The 15217-nt window shown below is 40.9% G+C and overlaps 1 protein-coding gene across 1 annotated transcript in view; it reads left to right on the top strand.

Moving 5' to 3' along the window:
- Positions 1-15217, top strand: part of fras1 (Fraser extracellular matrix complex subunit 1) — a gene marked incomplete in the record, with an annotated part of 341960 nt that overhangs the window by 89122 nt on the left and 237621 nt on the right. The window contains 1 exon segment of the mRNA XM_042220097.1: positions 13351-13458. Within this exon segment, the coding sequence (XP_042076031.1) occupies positions 13351-13458 (108 nt within the window).

The following is a 15217-nucleotide window of genomic DNA, read 5'->3' as shown; positions in this document are numbered from 1 at the left end:
CCATGACGTTGGGAACAATAAAGTTATGAGCTGCAGTTTGCATGTTTTTAATGAATAAATTGACCCAAGATTCACACCAACACTTCTTTCTTTCATCTCCAGCTACTCGCAAAAGGCCATTCCTCTGTCATTTCATCCCAACCATCGTCTTTATTCAAGTGTCAGTCTGTGATTGGTTAGCCAACTGCAGCTGGTCCAAAACGCTGCAGCACAGTCTCTAACTGGCACACACAAGCAAGTCCAGATATCTCCAGTACTAGCATCATTACACTGGCTGCCAGTCAGTTTTCAAAATGATTTCAAGATTTTAATATTTGTTTTTAAGGAGCTGCATCGGTTAGAGCCCTCGTACCGTCTGATCTTTTCGATTTGTACACTCCTTCAAGATCACTGAGGTCTGCGGACCAAATGCTCCTTGCTGTCCCGATTAAAGCACAGAGGAGACCGAGGCTTTGCTGTGGCTGCTCCTAAACTGTGGAACAGATTGCCCCTTCACGTCAGGACCTCCCCAACATTAGACATTAAAAAAACCTTTTGAAAACTAACTTTTATTCTCTGCCTTTTAAATCAGAAGGAGTTGTGACTACTAGGTTAGGGCTTTTCAATATAACGATATATATCGGATGACGATATAAAAACGTCTATCGTTTCATTTTACGCTATCGTTTGTTTCGTGATGTCGCAAAATAAACTGCAATATTTTTTCATCGTTTTCATGGTCACTGTAGTGGTTATATTAATTTCTTAAAGTTCTCTCTTTCTCTTATATTTAATATAACCACACTACGAACGGACAAGCGCCTGTTTTTATGCGTTGTCGTTAGCAACAATGATGGTAAAACCATCGCGTGTCCGCTTGTTTATTTTCCACATAAACCTTTCACAATAAAGCTCAAGATCCTGTTGAGACTTTTCTGAATCACAAATAAATCCCAAATGAATCCCGTGAAAGAGCAGATTATCTACGGATGAGAAGCAAAAAAGAGTCGCCAGGTGCTAAAAAATAAACCTTAGACTCAAACGTTAGAGCAGGCTTTTCCCCGCAGCACGCCGTGTAACAAATACTCACAAGCGGTCGTTACAACTTATGTCTAAAAATGTATCGTTTCATGCATCGGTTAAAACACTCGACTCCAGCTACACAACGCCCAGCTGGAAACACTTCATGCAGGTCGAGCTGCCCGAGATTCACAGAATTTACAGAAAATGTTACATTTTTGTGATTTATATCGTTATCGGACGATAGATGTCTTATATCGGGATATGAGATTTTGGTCATATCGCACAGCCCTATTTTATGTTTCTTTTCTTATATTCTGTCATCTGGTCCTGTTTTGTACAGCACTTTGGTCAACAGCTGTTGTTTTGAATGTGCTTATAATAAATTAGACTCTGACTAACATTTGCCCTCTTCATCTCATCCCATAACTGTGAACGTGATGCTGGAAGGATACCTCACAGATTTTTGCATCACTGGTTTCAGATTTTTCAGCCGCACATTCATGACTTGTGGCAAGCATTTTGAGTACAGTGAAATCATTGTTCATGTCCATGCCATTACGCCACTGATACAAGAACCACTGATACAAGACAGGATTCATCCGTGCTTTCATGTTGTTTTCACCAATTTCTGACCTCCCCATCTGACTGTAGCAGCAGAAATTGAGAGTCATCAGACAAGGCAATGTTTTTCCAATCTTCTACTGACCAATTTCAGTGAGCCCATTTGATTTGTAGCCTCACTTTCCTGTTATTAGTTGAAAGGATTCATAACGGTTGTGATCTTCTGGTGCTGTAGCCCATCTGTCTCAAGACTCAACAAGTTGTGCATTACAGATCCTAATGAGAAATTAGAGTTACTGCTAGCTGGAAGCATCAGCTGCCCAATCTCCTCCAATTTCAACAAGAAATTTTCACCCAGAAAACTGCTGCTCGCTGGATATTTTCTATTTTTCAAACCCTTTCAAACCAGTTTTAGAAATACTCAGAGCAACCATACATGTTCAGAGTTAGTTTACATGTCTAAACTTTCTGTCGTGTGATTGGCCAATCTGATATCTGTGTGAATGAGCAGTTGAACAGGTGTTATAAACAACAAAGCTGATTACACCATCGTTGAGTTACAAATCGTTATGATAATGGACACAAACCTGCTTAGTTACTAACAACAACACATTCTCATCACTTCAAATCCTGCTGTTACCTGCAGATACCGGGATACCAAACTACTCCCTCCTCCTTTGATGTCTGAGCCATGGCACATCAGACACAATGATATTTTACTACTCAACTTAGAGGTCCTCTTTTGAAGAGTCTGGATCAGGAGGCTGGATGGTGGCTTTGATAGCTTCCTGTTTTGCACTTTAATTCGCCGGTCTTCAGGCATCCGTTTGTTTTTACTTGCTTTCTTACTTCAGCTTTCACTTGCTAGACTAAATTAGACTAGACTAAATCATCTGGTTTGGGAAAAGATTGTGTTTTTGGTTAAAGTATAGTACACTGAGAAATGGCCTTACCTGTTGTGTTTAAATGACCTTTATTGCCCAAATGTGGGAGATCAGGGACTGGATGGAAAACAAAACCTTGTGGATATTAAGATGCCACCAGCGGTATTTGGTGCCCTTGCAATGAGAATGGGTTTTTGTTACTGAATAGTAGTAGTGGGAATGGGGAATTGTTAATGAGTGATTCATTAGTCATCACTTGCCTAGTAACTGCTGATTCGGGACTTTTCCTTTCTTTCAAGAGGAAGTTGAGAGCACACATTAACAGCAGGTGATGTGGACATAATCCTGATGTAATGTCAACGTTAAGTATGAACAACATAAAGAAAGTGGAATGAGGATGATTATGGTCAGTTTATTCATAATTTATATTTTTGAGTAATTAAGCAAACGCTTGAATCCCTTTTTGCAAAGTCTTACTTTGATATTTTTATGTACAAGAAGCGAATCAGTCGAGCGCCCTGGTCGTGTGCATCGAGGCGAGGATGCCGTATTTAAGGGAGGCAATGGGCCAGTTCAAAGATTGCTGTATTCCCATTTCAGCTGTTACAGTTTACTCTTAAACATTAGATAAAGTGAAGCAGAAAACATTTAAAATTTGGTGTTAAATATATATAGAGGAAAGCTGATGTGCTACTGCAGTTTTTAAGTCAGCGATGCCAGCTGGCGATGTTGTTTCTGTATCATTAAGCACGAGACGTGGCCTTTAAATCACAGCGCACCACTTATAAGGACATTTCGGGTGTCATGTCAACACATTTTAAGCTTTCGTGCGTCATTTCACAGCGTTTTGTTCCCACTCTGGAGAGATAACTTTAAATTAACAACCCTGACAAACGGCAACATCTCGGGGCCCGAGGCTTAAGCAAGTACAGCGCTCGTTCCTCAATCACAGGGTCAGCAGTTCAAGTCCTGGCCCCCAGCCTTTCCAGATAGCAATTTAACATTTGTTACGTGCCACCCACCCAAACCTCCTGACCCCTGTTCATGAAGCATTTTAAAAATGTAGTTCAGTCTAAGGAAATGCGAACATGAGCCGTTTGTGACTTTCGTGCTGAAGCGAGACGTGAAATGCGATACAGCAAACGCTCTCTTACTTAATTCATTAATCCAGAATAATTTGTGTTTGTTTGTTTTGTTTAATGAGATGTGTTTTGGATGTTGTGTCATATTTGTAGTGGGCCATTTTCACACCAGTTCAGGCACCATTCCAGTCACACTCCCTGAGGTTTTTATTTATTTTTACTTGCTTTTAGTCTTATACTCGCCTTCTTTTCCTCTTTCTCTGTCATCATTTCAGTGTTTGTCTTCATGTGTCTTGGTTATTTGGTTGTTCCCTGTTTCACTGTGAAGATTAGTTTTCTAATTTTTCCCTATTTGTTTCGGTTTGACTTCCCATTTTTGTTTCCCCTCCTTTCTACCTGCTTGCCCCACCCCCGTCTTATTCCTACCTGTGTCTTGTTTGGCTCTTATCCCTCTGTGTACATGCATGCAGCTATGTCTTCCTTTGTCTTTATTAGATCATGTTGTTTCCATCTTTTATCACAATTGCCCATTTTTAGTTCATCTTTAAGTTCTTTATCTGCACTTGGATCTATTTTTTGATCTATTCTGACAGTCTGTTGGTCACTAACATTATGCAACGACCATCCAGTATGTATGGAGTTTGAATACAGTGCAAACTAGAGATTTAGATCATTTGGTTTAAAACAACCAAATACAGCAATGCCATTAGCCTCGGTGAAGGAGATAAGTACCTTGGAGCCAAGTTGGTAGTGCTAAAATAAGAAAATTGTGCATTTGCGTGATTTGTATGTGGTTTTAAGTAGATTTAAAGGTTTTGAGGACAAACATAGGCCTTCTTAAAAGGTAAAAAAGAAAGAAAGATAGGAATGGGATGCAGTTAAATTGGTTGTGAATGTGCAACATGACACTGGTTAGTATAAATATGTAAGTTTGAGTGGTAGCCAGTAATGGTGCCAACAGGACATCCTCTGACCTTTCCCCTTTTCTTCTCTCTGATGGGTCTGGAATTACCGGAGCAGCTTCATGAAACATTATCCAGCTGGTATTCCTCCAAGTGGGATTGCAGTTGTGTTGCAGCGCAGGTCTCCAGCTCTGCTCACAGCTGCCCCAAATTAAAATTTGGTTACAGATTCATAAGCTCCCCAAATCAAATCAGAGCGTCAAAATGGGTCAGAAATCACTCGTCATTAATTTTTAACTTCTTCATTCCTCTGAGGTGAAAAACAGCGATTTAAAAAGTTGCTCAGCCTCAAATTTCTGGTTACGCTGTAGCTGGGAGACGGAGGGCTGCCGCCTACGTCACCTAACATGACTTTCACCGTGCCCAAGTGGTGTGTTATTAAAGTTCTTGCTCGTGTACATGAGCGAGACGTTTGAGGATAACGCTTTGCAGTCCGAGCCACTTTCAGAGCTCCTATGTCCATATTTTTAAGATTTTAAAACAATGGCGGCACTTCTCTGAGCTATCTAAATATATAAATTATTTACATTCTGTTTGTTTGTCTAAAAGCTGCTGTTCTTTTGTAGGAGCGATTCACTGTAGCCTGCCAAGACCTGCCAAGGTGTTGGAGGTGAAAATTGGAAGCTGGAGGGATGATGATGTGTCTGCAGTGGGATCACTGTGAGCTGACAGGAGCAACAAAACAGGAACAAATTAGACAGATTTGTCAAACAGATTTCAAATTATGCAACGTGGCTTCAACCTGAAATCCTTTTGAATGAATGCAAATGAGTTTTGTAAGATGTGAGGAACCTCTACACTGGATAATGAATGAGTCAGCTCCTCCAAAAGCTCAACAATGAAAGGGAACAAACTTCTCAGATTGAACGCAGGAAGCATGCATTATGTATCACAGCGGGCCTGTGAGATGAAATGCAGTATGTGATTTAGTTTCTCGGCTTTCTGTTCACCTGCATCTCAGCCATTGCGCGCTGTGTTGTCTTTGGCTCACAGAAAATTTGGAAAGGCTAAAACAAAAGAGACAAAGTATAAATCCCTGAATCAAACTAAATCTGTAGTGCAGCACAAATGGAGTCCGAGCAGCGTCAAAACTTGTGGCTGGACTTGTGGCATAGATTTTTCATTAGAGCTAATGGGTGGTGAGACAGAAGCGGTGAATTATTGAGCGAAATGTTTTTCCTTCCTCGCTCGTCGTTACAGATCTCTGCACCTGGCTTGTTGTAAACTTTCCCCTATCAGGACTTTTCCTGTGACTTCATTTATGAATTATGCAAATTTTATCAGTTTGTGCTTGTTTTCTCCTCATGGCATCTTAAGTAAAATAAACATATTAAAAAATGCATCTTAAAGAGTTCACTGCTGAGGTGTTTTAGTTTGGCTTTATTTGCAGCACACCATCATATAAAAGCTGTTTTTCCTTTTGAGTCAAGTCACTCTTTTCAAGCTGACATGTTTATTGTTTTGTGCAATAATTGCAAAAATACAGCAGTGACAAATTCCTAAAGTAATTATGAATCTGCTCTGTGTCACAAACCCAGCTTTTGTTTTTCTGTCCACGCCTGTGTGGCTTCACTGCTAATCTCTTTCTTGTTGGTGGACTCTGACTCTTTTGGGCCATCTGTTTGATGATCCAGAACCCATTACGTGCTCGATGCTGATATTTGGCTGCAGGAGCGATAGCAGCTATGGTAGGGTGAGGGCAGACAGCTGGATTTATGGGTGCTGGGAGGCCAACGATCAGCCAGTCATTTGTCATGTCTTACCAGCAGGCCCTCTAATTGGACCGGAGGCATGGGGGAAAGTTGAATCAATGAGCTAAGCCACAACTTTTAAACTCTTCCTTTCTCTTTGTGTGGCTATTAGCCTAACAATGCTAACCCTGTGGCAGAGGACACCGTCTCCTGCTTTGCATGCAGATTCATTAGTTGCTAGATAGCTCGTACTGGGGGTCAGTAATAAAAAAGATGCGAGACAGGCTGGGAAATTCATGATTAAACCATTGAGCAGAAAGAGTCGTCCCCTTTGTGAGTGATTTGAATATTTGCCAACGCTTCGATTAAATCAGGCTTTTTGGCCGAGACTGTGACAGTTTTAGGTGTCCTTCAGCTGGGCAGCTCTATAACTTTGCTCGTTTTCACAGCTTGCCTTGTAAGAAATTAGCATATAATCAGCTGGCTGACACCGAGGGAAGTTGTGGGATGAAGCAGTTAAACGGCAGCAAATGAATGAATTTGAATTCATTTCAGCCGTGTTTTATTTGACAAAACATGAGCAACAAAGCTGCTGCCCTCTAAAAAGAGAAATGCTAACGCTCCTTCTGCATCAGCTGAACGATGAGGAAGCAGCCCGAGAGCAGGAAACGATGCTGAGGAAGTAAGGCCTGGTTTGTCCACTGCATCTCTATTTTCTTTTTTCTTTTAAACAAAACCCATGCATGAAACAGCACATCTCCCAATCTTGCAGTATCTTGATATCTGCAATTTTGCAATGCATTGTGAGTTGATACTTCATGATATCTTTGCAACCGAAGAAGAAAATGTGCAGAAAAACGAAACATTAATTCTGTAGGTTTTCACTTCATTGTGGTGTCAGTCTGTTTTATCATCATATTAACTCTCACATTTGCCCCGTTCGTCAGGGTTCTTCAATTTCTTATTCATTATAAGTTTGTTAAATTCTGTTCACTTCACTGTAATACAAGTCAAGAATAAGAATAAGGTTTAGTTTCAAAACGTTTAACTTTTAATACGTTTACCATCCACACCGTTGTTACAGGGACGCCTAAAGCTGAGACTCTTGGAGGCACTGCCGTTTCAAGGGGGAGAAACTATGACTTCTTGCTTTCTGCCTCTGCGTTAGTTCTTCATCAGTATTTTCTATAGGCATATACAATCGCTGCACATGTCAAATTAAATAAAAAACATATTAGATGTTATAACAACTCCAACTGAAAGCTCACCAAAGCCACCCTGAGAACCCATCCATACCACTTCACATCAGTTTGGCTTTGAAATTAAAGCCGTAATTTAATTTTTGACTTGGAAAAACAAAAATATAAACCAAAACTCAATCTGTTAATTAAAGAAGAAAGATTGTCAGTAATTAGTTGTGTTTCCAAGAACAGCAATGAACTTTAATTTATTGTGATTACTGCTCTGTTAATGTTTGATAGTGGGTCAGAAAAAGAAATGCTAGTTTTAGCAATTACAGTAGGTGAGGTAACATTTAACAGTGCTGTTAAAGTCAATGTGCAAACTGATACTTTTCCCCCAGCAGTGTCAAATTACCCAATACTTCCGATTTCCTGTTGCATTATTGAAACCTGGCCCAGATATCCATAGTTGTGAATACAACTTATTGCTTCGGTGTGATCCCGTTGATCAGCTGCAAATACAGAGTTGTGTTGACAGAAGCGGGTTCCCTTGAGGAGCAGCAAGAGTGTTTTTGCAGTGGTCTGAAGCGCCTCAGTCAGGGCTGTTTGGCTGCTTTAAGCCATCATGTCCCACGATTGAATTTGCCTCAGTAATAGCTTTAGTTTCTATCAGCTCCTGCCCCAATTTTAGCCCAATTACATTTTGCTTGCTGGGCAGCCTGCCTTTCTTCACACTTCTCTGTTTTCAATGGGAAAGTCCAACTAGTTCAACTGACAGCTCAACAAAACTGGGGCCTGTTAATGTTTGACTCTACCTTTTGTTCTTGATTGGATTTTAATCGAAACTGCCACTTAATCCCATGTAGGGCCAACCAAGTCCTCCCCTCGCTCTGTTTTCATCCAGGGAGAATTGACTCGGAGATGCTGGTTGTTTTTCAGCTTTATCCTGTTTGAGATTCAGCGAGGAAGGCACGCTTCTCACTGGGAGCTTCCCACTGTGACCACAGCCTTCTGATGCTGGCTGCTGAACAAACTAATGGAGGTTAAAGCTGCACTTCTCTCATCACTTAGCTTTCCACTTAACTGATAAGAACACGGCGTCCCCTGTGCTCTCTCTGCTTGTAACTGTGAGACGTATGCATGCAGTACGATAAGAGAAATGGTCATAAACAATAAATATCCCCACAAACAGTCACTGGTTTTGCAGTAAAGCTGGAAAGATTAATCAAACAAACCAATAATAAGGTGAATATGTTCTAGTCAAAATAATTTATCATATACTTTTTGTAGTGTTGTTCTTCCCATCGCTGCAGAAAAATCCATCTTTATTTATAATTTATTCATTTGACATTAACTATAGATACCCTATACTTCATTCAAGTGGCTCTTTTTGGGATGTAATGAAACCTGGCAACCTTCCACTTCGACTTCCACACTGCAAACTGCTTTGTCGTGCAGAAAGCCTTGACCAGAATGTACTGTGTGCGAAAGTTATGGATCTATTTTCTTCTTTATGAAACTGGAGACATTCAGCCATGTTGGCTGAGCTGGCTCTGGCCTAAATCGAATCTGAGGCAGAGCTCTTTCTCCAGGGGACGAATGAAATAAGCCTTCAACTCCTTAGATGTTTAATCAACGAATCCCAGGTATGGGTCCCTATAGGGGACAGTCTCATTGGGAGGGGATGGGGAAGGAATTGCTACTACCGCTCACACTGCTGTCTGTATAGCTCCCATTGCTCGGACGTGTCAAAGCAGGAGGGAGTCGGTGTTTCTTGAGAAATCCTTGCCCTCCTGCCCTATCCTCTGTAAGAGGTCCGTGTTTACAGTGAACTCTGGGTCAATCCCATTTGGCTTGTCGTACACTCAGGAGGCAAACGACGTAGATCTGCAACAGAGTGTAACCTCCTGGATCTGGCCGAGACCTCGGCTGAAATGGACTCGGCCCCTGAGCCGCGGCACCCCGGTGCCAATGCAGTCAGACACCCATGCTATTAGCTGCTGTGCTAATTTTACACAGCTCTATTAAGAATGAGTCACTGCCACGAATGGCAGCCACAGAGCCATAATGGGAAAGTTATTTCTGAGGGCATACCTGCATGCACACAGGCTTATTATTAACCCCAGTGACCCCTTTAACTAAATTATATTTAAGCTGTCCAAATCTTTCACATGATGCCCTTTTCTTGCACTTACAGGTTATTAATATAATGTGACATGCCCATCCTTCAAAATACACCCACTGTGTGTGTGTGTGTGTGTGTGTTAGGGAAAAGGTGCTGTAACACGTTTGGGTGAAATGCTTGTTTTATTTTAAAAATCTTTTAAAATAACAGCGAAATAACTTTGCTGTGAATATGATAATGCTGAGTGATGTTCACTTTGAACCGATTCCTTTAGTGAAAAAAATTATATTTTACAGAAAATAATCTTTGTGAGAAATAAAAGTTGATGAGATTTACTATGTTGGTACTATGTTTTGTATAATCTGTACAAATCCATCTGATCAACATTTCAAAAAACCCCTAAAGGTTTCTGTTTACTATAATACCATTTTCTATGACAAGTGCAAATGTCAGCATTAAAATGCTAATGGTAGGCTTCTACGGTCTCTAGTCTGACTCATCAGGTCTCATTTAGCCACTTTTTAGTGTATAACAAGTGGCTAAATGTGAGCATGTGTAGAAATACGGCACATGCAAACACAGGTAGGGTCTTTATCTTACTGTATAACAAGACTCTTTGTATTCGTTTGTATTCCAGTACTTTTGATAACAATCACTTTTCTAAATGAAAGAATTGTTGAGGAGCCCGCGGTTCTGCTGTTCCGGTCCAGTCAGAATAATTTCCCATTTCTATGTTTGCTTTGATCCTCTTTTAGCCTGTCGGCCAATCTGTCGGAAGGCCATGCGACACAGAATAGATCATCGTTTTAGAGAGATTGGTTGGTATGGTGGATCTTTTCTGAATTACGGTCAGGATGTCACACTTTCACAGTGACCATACTTTTAAACCTCACATTCAGAAAAGGCCAGGAGGGAAGTATCTTTGGTCCTTTTATAACAAAGAGATTAAGAGGGAGCAGTATATTCGCTGTGACAAACTGCTCTGTGGAGTCAGAACAGGTGACCTCGGAGACGGTTCAGGACAGTAGAGTACAACTGTGTGCCTTTTAGAGGCAGTCTGCTTTTGTGTTGTAGCTAGATTGCTTTTTCTTGTAGTTGAAAATATGTGTGCAATACACTCGAATGTGGGTTCATACAGTATATAAAATTCATTTGGGTCAGTGCTTCTGTTGTCAAGAATTTGCAGCAATTTATATTTGGCAGACGTTTCTGCTCTTACATGTACATATTCAGAAGGTTGAAAGCTGGGAGAGCAGCAGCAGTAGGAGGGAGGTGGAGGTGGGTTGCAAAGCAGCTTACAGATGAGCACTTTAAGTAGGCAGGTTAAAGCAGCTTACATAGCAGATCCTCTAGTTTTGCTAATAGAATGTGTAGAAGGATATCGGCTGATGCATCAGCTGATTGCTGGTTTTGAGATCAGCTGATCGATGGGGATTGTGGATGAACTTGACCTCAAGGCGTGCCTGAAGTAAGGCTAAAGTTGTATTGGTCTTCTGATGTAGTTTGAGAAAAATGAAGCTGCTACTTTATGTGGCTACATCAGCGTGTTTGTTTGAACGTTGTCAGTGTTGCTTCATCACGTGTGCGTTTCTGTCACAGTAAAGGAATGCCTACTTGGGAAAACTGCCGCATTCGATTGAGACCCACCTTCCCTTCCCTTGTGAAGGTCGCTCCTCCCTCCTGGAACATTGATACTCTTTGCAGAGATTTGTTATGACTCATTTGCTGTCACATAAAGCTCGTTATACATCTGGCCACAGCTGTGCAGAGTTGCACATCCACAAACTCACAATTAAACACATGTACGCAGATGCATAAACAGTTTAATCTGCACTACAGGGAGCGCGTTAACTTACATGCTCTCTCCAGGTGTGTCTTTCACCTCCACTGGCTGTGTCCCTAATTAAATTTTTACTCTCTCATCTCTGCCTGTGTGTCTTTCAAAGTAACCTATAACTACTCTGACATCGGACTGCATGCTTAATGCATGACTTTCTTTTGTGTTTTACTTTTTAAAGTACTTTTTTTCCAAGTAGGTCTTCTGAAAATGGTTTAATGAGGTCAATAGAACAAAGACAATCATAGACTTCTCTGCAGCCAGTCTTTTTGCATCCAGAGAAGTTGGCCCTCTGTATCCATTAGAAAAACAACACACTTTTCAGACCTGGAAGCTACAGCTAAGTGTAAAACGTTCCATAAATACTCCTGCACATAATTTGGGGCTGTATTTAACATGTTATTTTCACCTCACAATCTGTAAGACTGTTTTATGGAGCAGATCACTGACCTTGGATGCGTGTGCAGAATAAAGCAATAAAACTGTGTGCAGCCATCTTATTTAGTCTTCTGTGTTTAATGGTGTTCTGTCAACTGATGATGAGATGAGATAGCAGTTTGTTGTCATGTCTTTTATCCAATTTCCGCTTTTTTATACGTGGTTGCAGTATGGGTAATGTTTATGGAAGTGTTGTTGCTTTTACACATCCACACTTGTTATCATACTTGTCAAAGTTCAATAAATAGATTTGTTGAAGTGAAACGGTGAAGATGAGTTCACTTTTCTGATGCCAACACTGTTGTCTTATTTTTGGATGGATGAATAGCAAGTTTAGTTTAAGATCCTCATTTCTCCTCATTTAAAAATAAATGTCTCCATATGTAAGAAGGGTGCATGATCCGATTTGGTCTTTTGTATGTCTAAAGCTTTAAGCACAGCACTTTGATGTTTAAGGATGTCATTTGTAAACAAAATCTAGACATGATGTGAGTGATTTCCTGTTGGTTATGAAGTGGTGCTGAGGTTTGCACCCAGATCCAAGCCTGCAGTAACCTTTGAAGTTCTTTCTTTTTGCCTCGCCTTGTTCGCTACAGCTGATCCTGAAAATAAGACCATTATACAAATGCAAGCACAGCTTAAATTACCATTTTAAATGAAGCGCAGCCATTGGGATGGACAGTCACCCCACCTCTCCATGAAGGCTCTACTTCATAGCCACATCTGCCCATGGACACTCCCGTCATGAGTGGGTTATTAATCATTTGGCTAAATCGGATTTATGTGCTGTAAGATGATATATGGGGGGCATATGCAGGCACTGGAATATTGATTTCATTTTGGCTTTAAGCTCAGACATCGTCAGCTAGGTGTTATGAGCTATTGACAAATAGCAGGCATCCAAAAGGGTGAAGCCAGCTGGCGGAGCTGATCTCTAACTTTTCTGCCTTTTTGCCCTATCTCATTGTCTAGTTGGCCATGGTGTTCGAGGCTTTTAATCAACACAGAAGTAGTTTCACACTACCTGCCGCAGAAATCCTTCAGTGTTTTACAACCTTAAGTGTAGAGGATGATAAGAGTTCAAAATGTGAAATGGTTTTCTTATGGTGGTGCTCGCATTTTGCAAACTGCAGCAGTAAAACCTTACTCCATAATCATGGAGCTCATACAAACCACTGCAGTGAGCAAGAGAGGTGCGATTCCCCCAAACATGGAGCTTAAATTACATTTAAGATCATTTCATATTCGTGTTCTGTATTTGAGATGCTCAATTACCACATAGTTTTGTGCTAATTAGTCAAAAGTAAAGTCCCTTAGGATAGTTTCATTATTATTATTATTCTATTTTTTCAATCCCAGACCTGGAAATTTCCAAGTGAGTGAGCCAAGCAAACATTTTCTCTTAGATTATTATGTACAAAGAGGCCTGTGTGTTTGCAGTCTTCTGCCCCAGCTGTCAACGTCAAATGACTTGTTGGTGTGTTTAAATATGGCGACGATTAAACGAGTAATGTTGTTTTCCCGCAGCGATAAACCAAGCGTGACCTCGGCCATTTTTAATGCCTGCTTCAATCTTTGTCTCGACAGAACAACACGTCATGGAGGCCGCAGTCCTGTCAGGAGTGTACCTGCTATGGTGATGTGGCCATCTGTGGGCCCACCCACTGTCCCAACCCCCACTGTGACCTGCAGAGGGTAAGATATTTTACATTTGACAAATATGCACTTTTTCTTTTTGTCCCCTGTAATTATTATGTCCAGGTGAGCAATCAATCAGTTTACCTAGTGATGTTATCTAATGTTGTTTGTTACATGCCAGTTTTTGCTTCTGGTTTTTGGGTTATGACTCATTTATATTAGAGCGAAAATAAGACAACTTCCCTGAAGCTATGAAAAATTGGGGCTTTCCGGGTGATTGCATTGAATTTTCCACAGTCAGAGACAATCGGAAGTGGTTGTAGCAAATAGCTGCTCGGTCAAAGGTTGAGCTTGCAACACCCACAACCTCTGGAGGATCACTCTTTATAACAAGGCGATTTTAGGATCGCCTGTTGGGAGACTAACTGTGTTCAAACAACTGCAGTCTGACTCGGACTGTTAGCAGAAATAAGCAAATGTTATTAACATTATTATAATGGTTTGAAATCTTCTTTGAAATCTGCTAGCTCATTTATTCAGCTTAAAATCTATGCTAACTTTAAAATTGTGAAGTTGCTAGTTCGCATGACTGAGGACTAAGAAGACATCAAACATTGACATTTCTTTAAAACCTCAGAGATACAAACAGGTGTTAGTGCCGTGGTGCAGTGAGACTTCAGTAAAGGATAAATGATGAGGACCCCACGGCAGTCATACTGGAGCATACGCTGTATTCGTGCAGATTTTGTTTAAACTTCTAACAAAGTAGTTTTGGTGCATAAACAGAAGTAAACAGAAATTCAATGACCTGAATACAACATGGGTTGTATTCAGCGGCTGAGAGGAGGCAGCAGAAACACTTAGCATGACAGCTAGAAACTTACAGTGACACTGGTACTGGGAATTCGGCTGCTGTCTTATCATACATGAAGCGAGCAGTGTTCGTACAACCAGTAATGTTACTTTGAGTTAGTGAGGTGAAGAAATTAGGTTCATCTCAGTCCATACGTCCATGTGCAAGCATGTTTCTCCCACACTCTACAGAGGGCAGTGGCACATACTTGTGACATCATTAAACATTAACTTAGGTTGTCTTAAAGAGAGACCACACAATTGTTACTGTTACAACCTGTTCATAAATCTCCCAAATGCGGCACAAATCAGTCTTCGAGCCATTAAACTACGTTGGTTACCCTTTTTTTAGGTACGAAAGCAGCATCCCTCCAATTGAAATTCATATTAAGCCCTAACTTTGTCTTAAAGTTAGGATTGCCCATCCACATATTGACAAACGTTATTTCAGCTGTCATCTCTACAAGCTGCTGAATTTCATCGACATAGTTGCCGGGTCAATGCTGGTCTTTTCCTGTGTGCATGGCCTTTGACATATAAAGCACCCTGTGCTGGAATGCAATTCATCAAGCAGACACAAACTAGGTAGACGAGCAGTATAAAAAGATCAGGAGAAACATCCAGAAAGTTAAAGAGAGCCGTCTGTGGGTCTTAATGTGACGGGACTGAAAATAGACAGTGATATGAAAATAGTCAGACTGTGTTTCCCTCCTCGTTTATAATATTATATTGCAATAGCAGTGCACAGTGCATGGCCACATTTATGTGTTGTGAAAAGGTTCTCAGTATTGCAGAGTCTTACACAACAAGTGAAGATTTTGCCTCTGTCAGTGCGCCCCAGGGTGGCTGTGGCTACAATGTAGCTGCCATCACTAGTGTGTGAATGTGTGTGTGAATGGGTGGGTGACTGGATGTGTAAAGCGCTTTGGGGTCCTTAGGGACTAGTAAAGCGCTATACAAATAC

The sequence above is a fragment of the Haplochromis burtoni genome, unplaced genomic scaffold (genome assembly GCF_018398535.1).
Source record: "Haplochromis burtoni strain Fernald_Lab_line unplaced genomic scaffold, NCSU_Asbu1 Contig_43, whole genome shotgun sequence".
Lineage (NCBI taxonomy): Eukaryota > Metazoa > Chordata > Actinopteri > Cichliformes > Cichlidae > Haplochromis > Haplochromis burtoni.
Note: the sequence above shows the minus strand (reverse complement) of the source record. Positions and strands in the feature narration are given on the sequence as shown.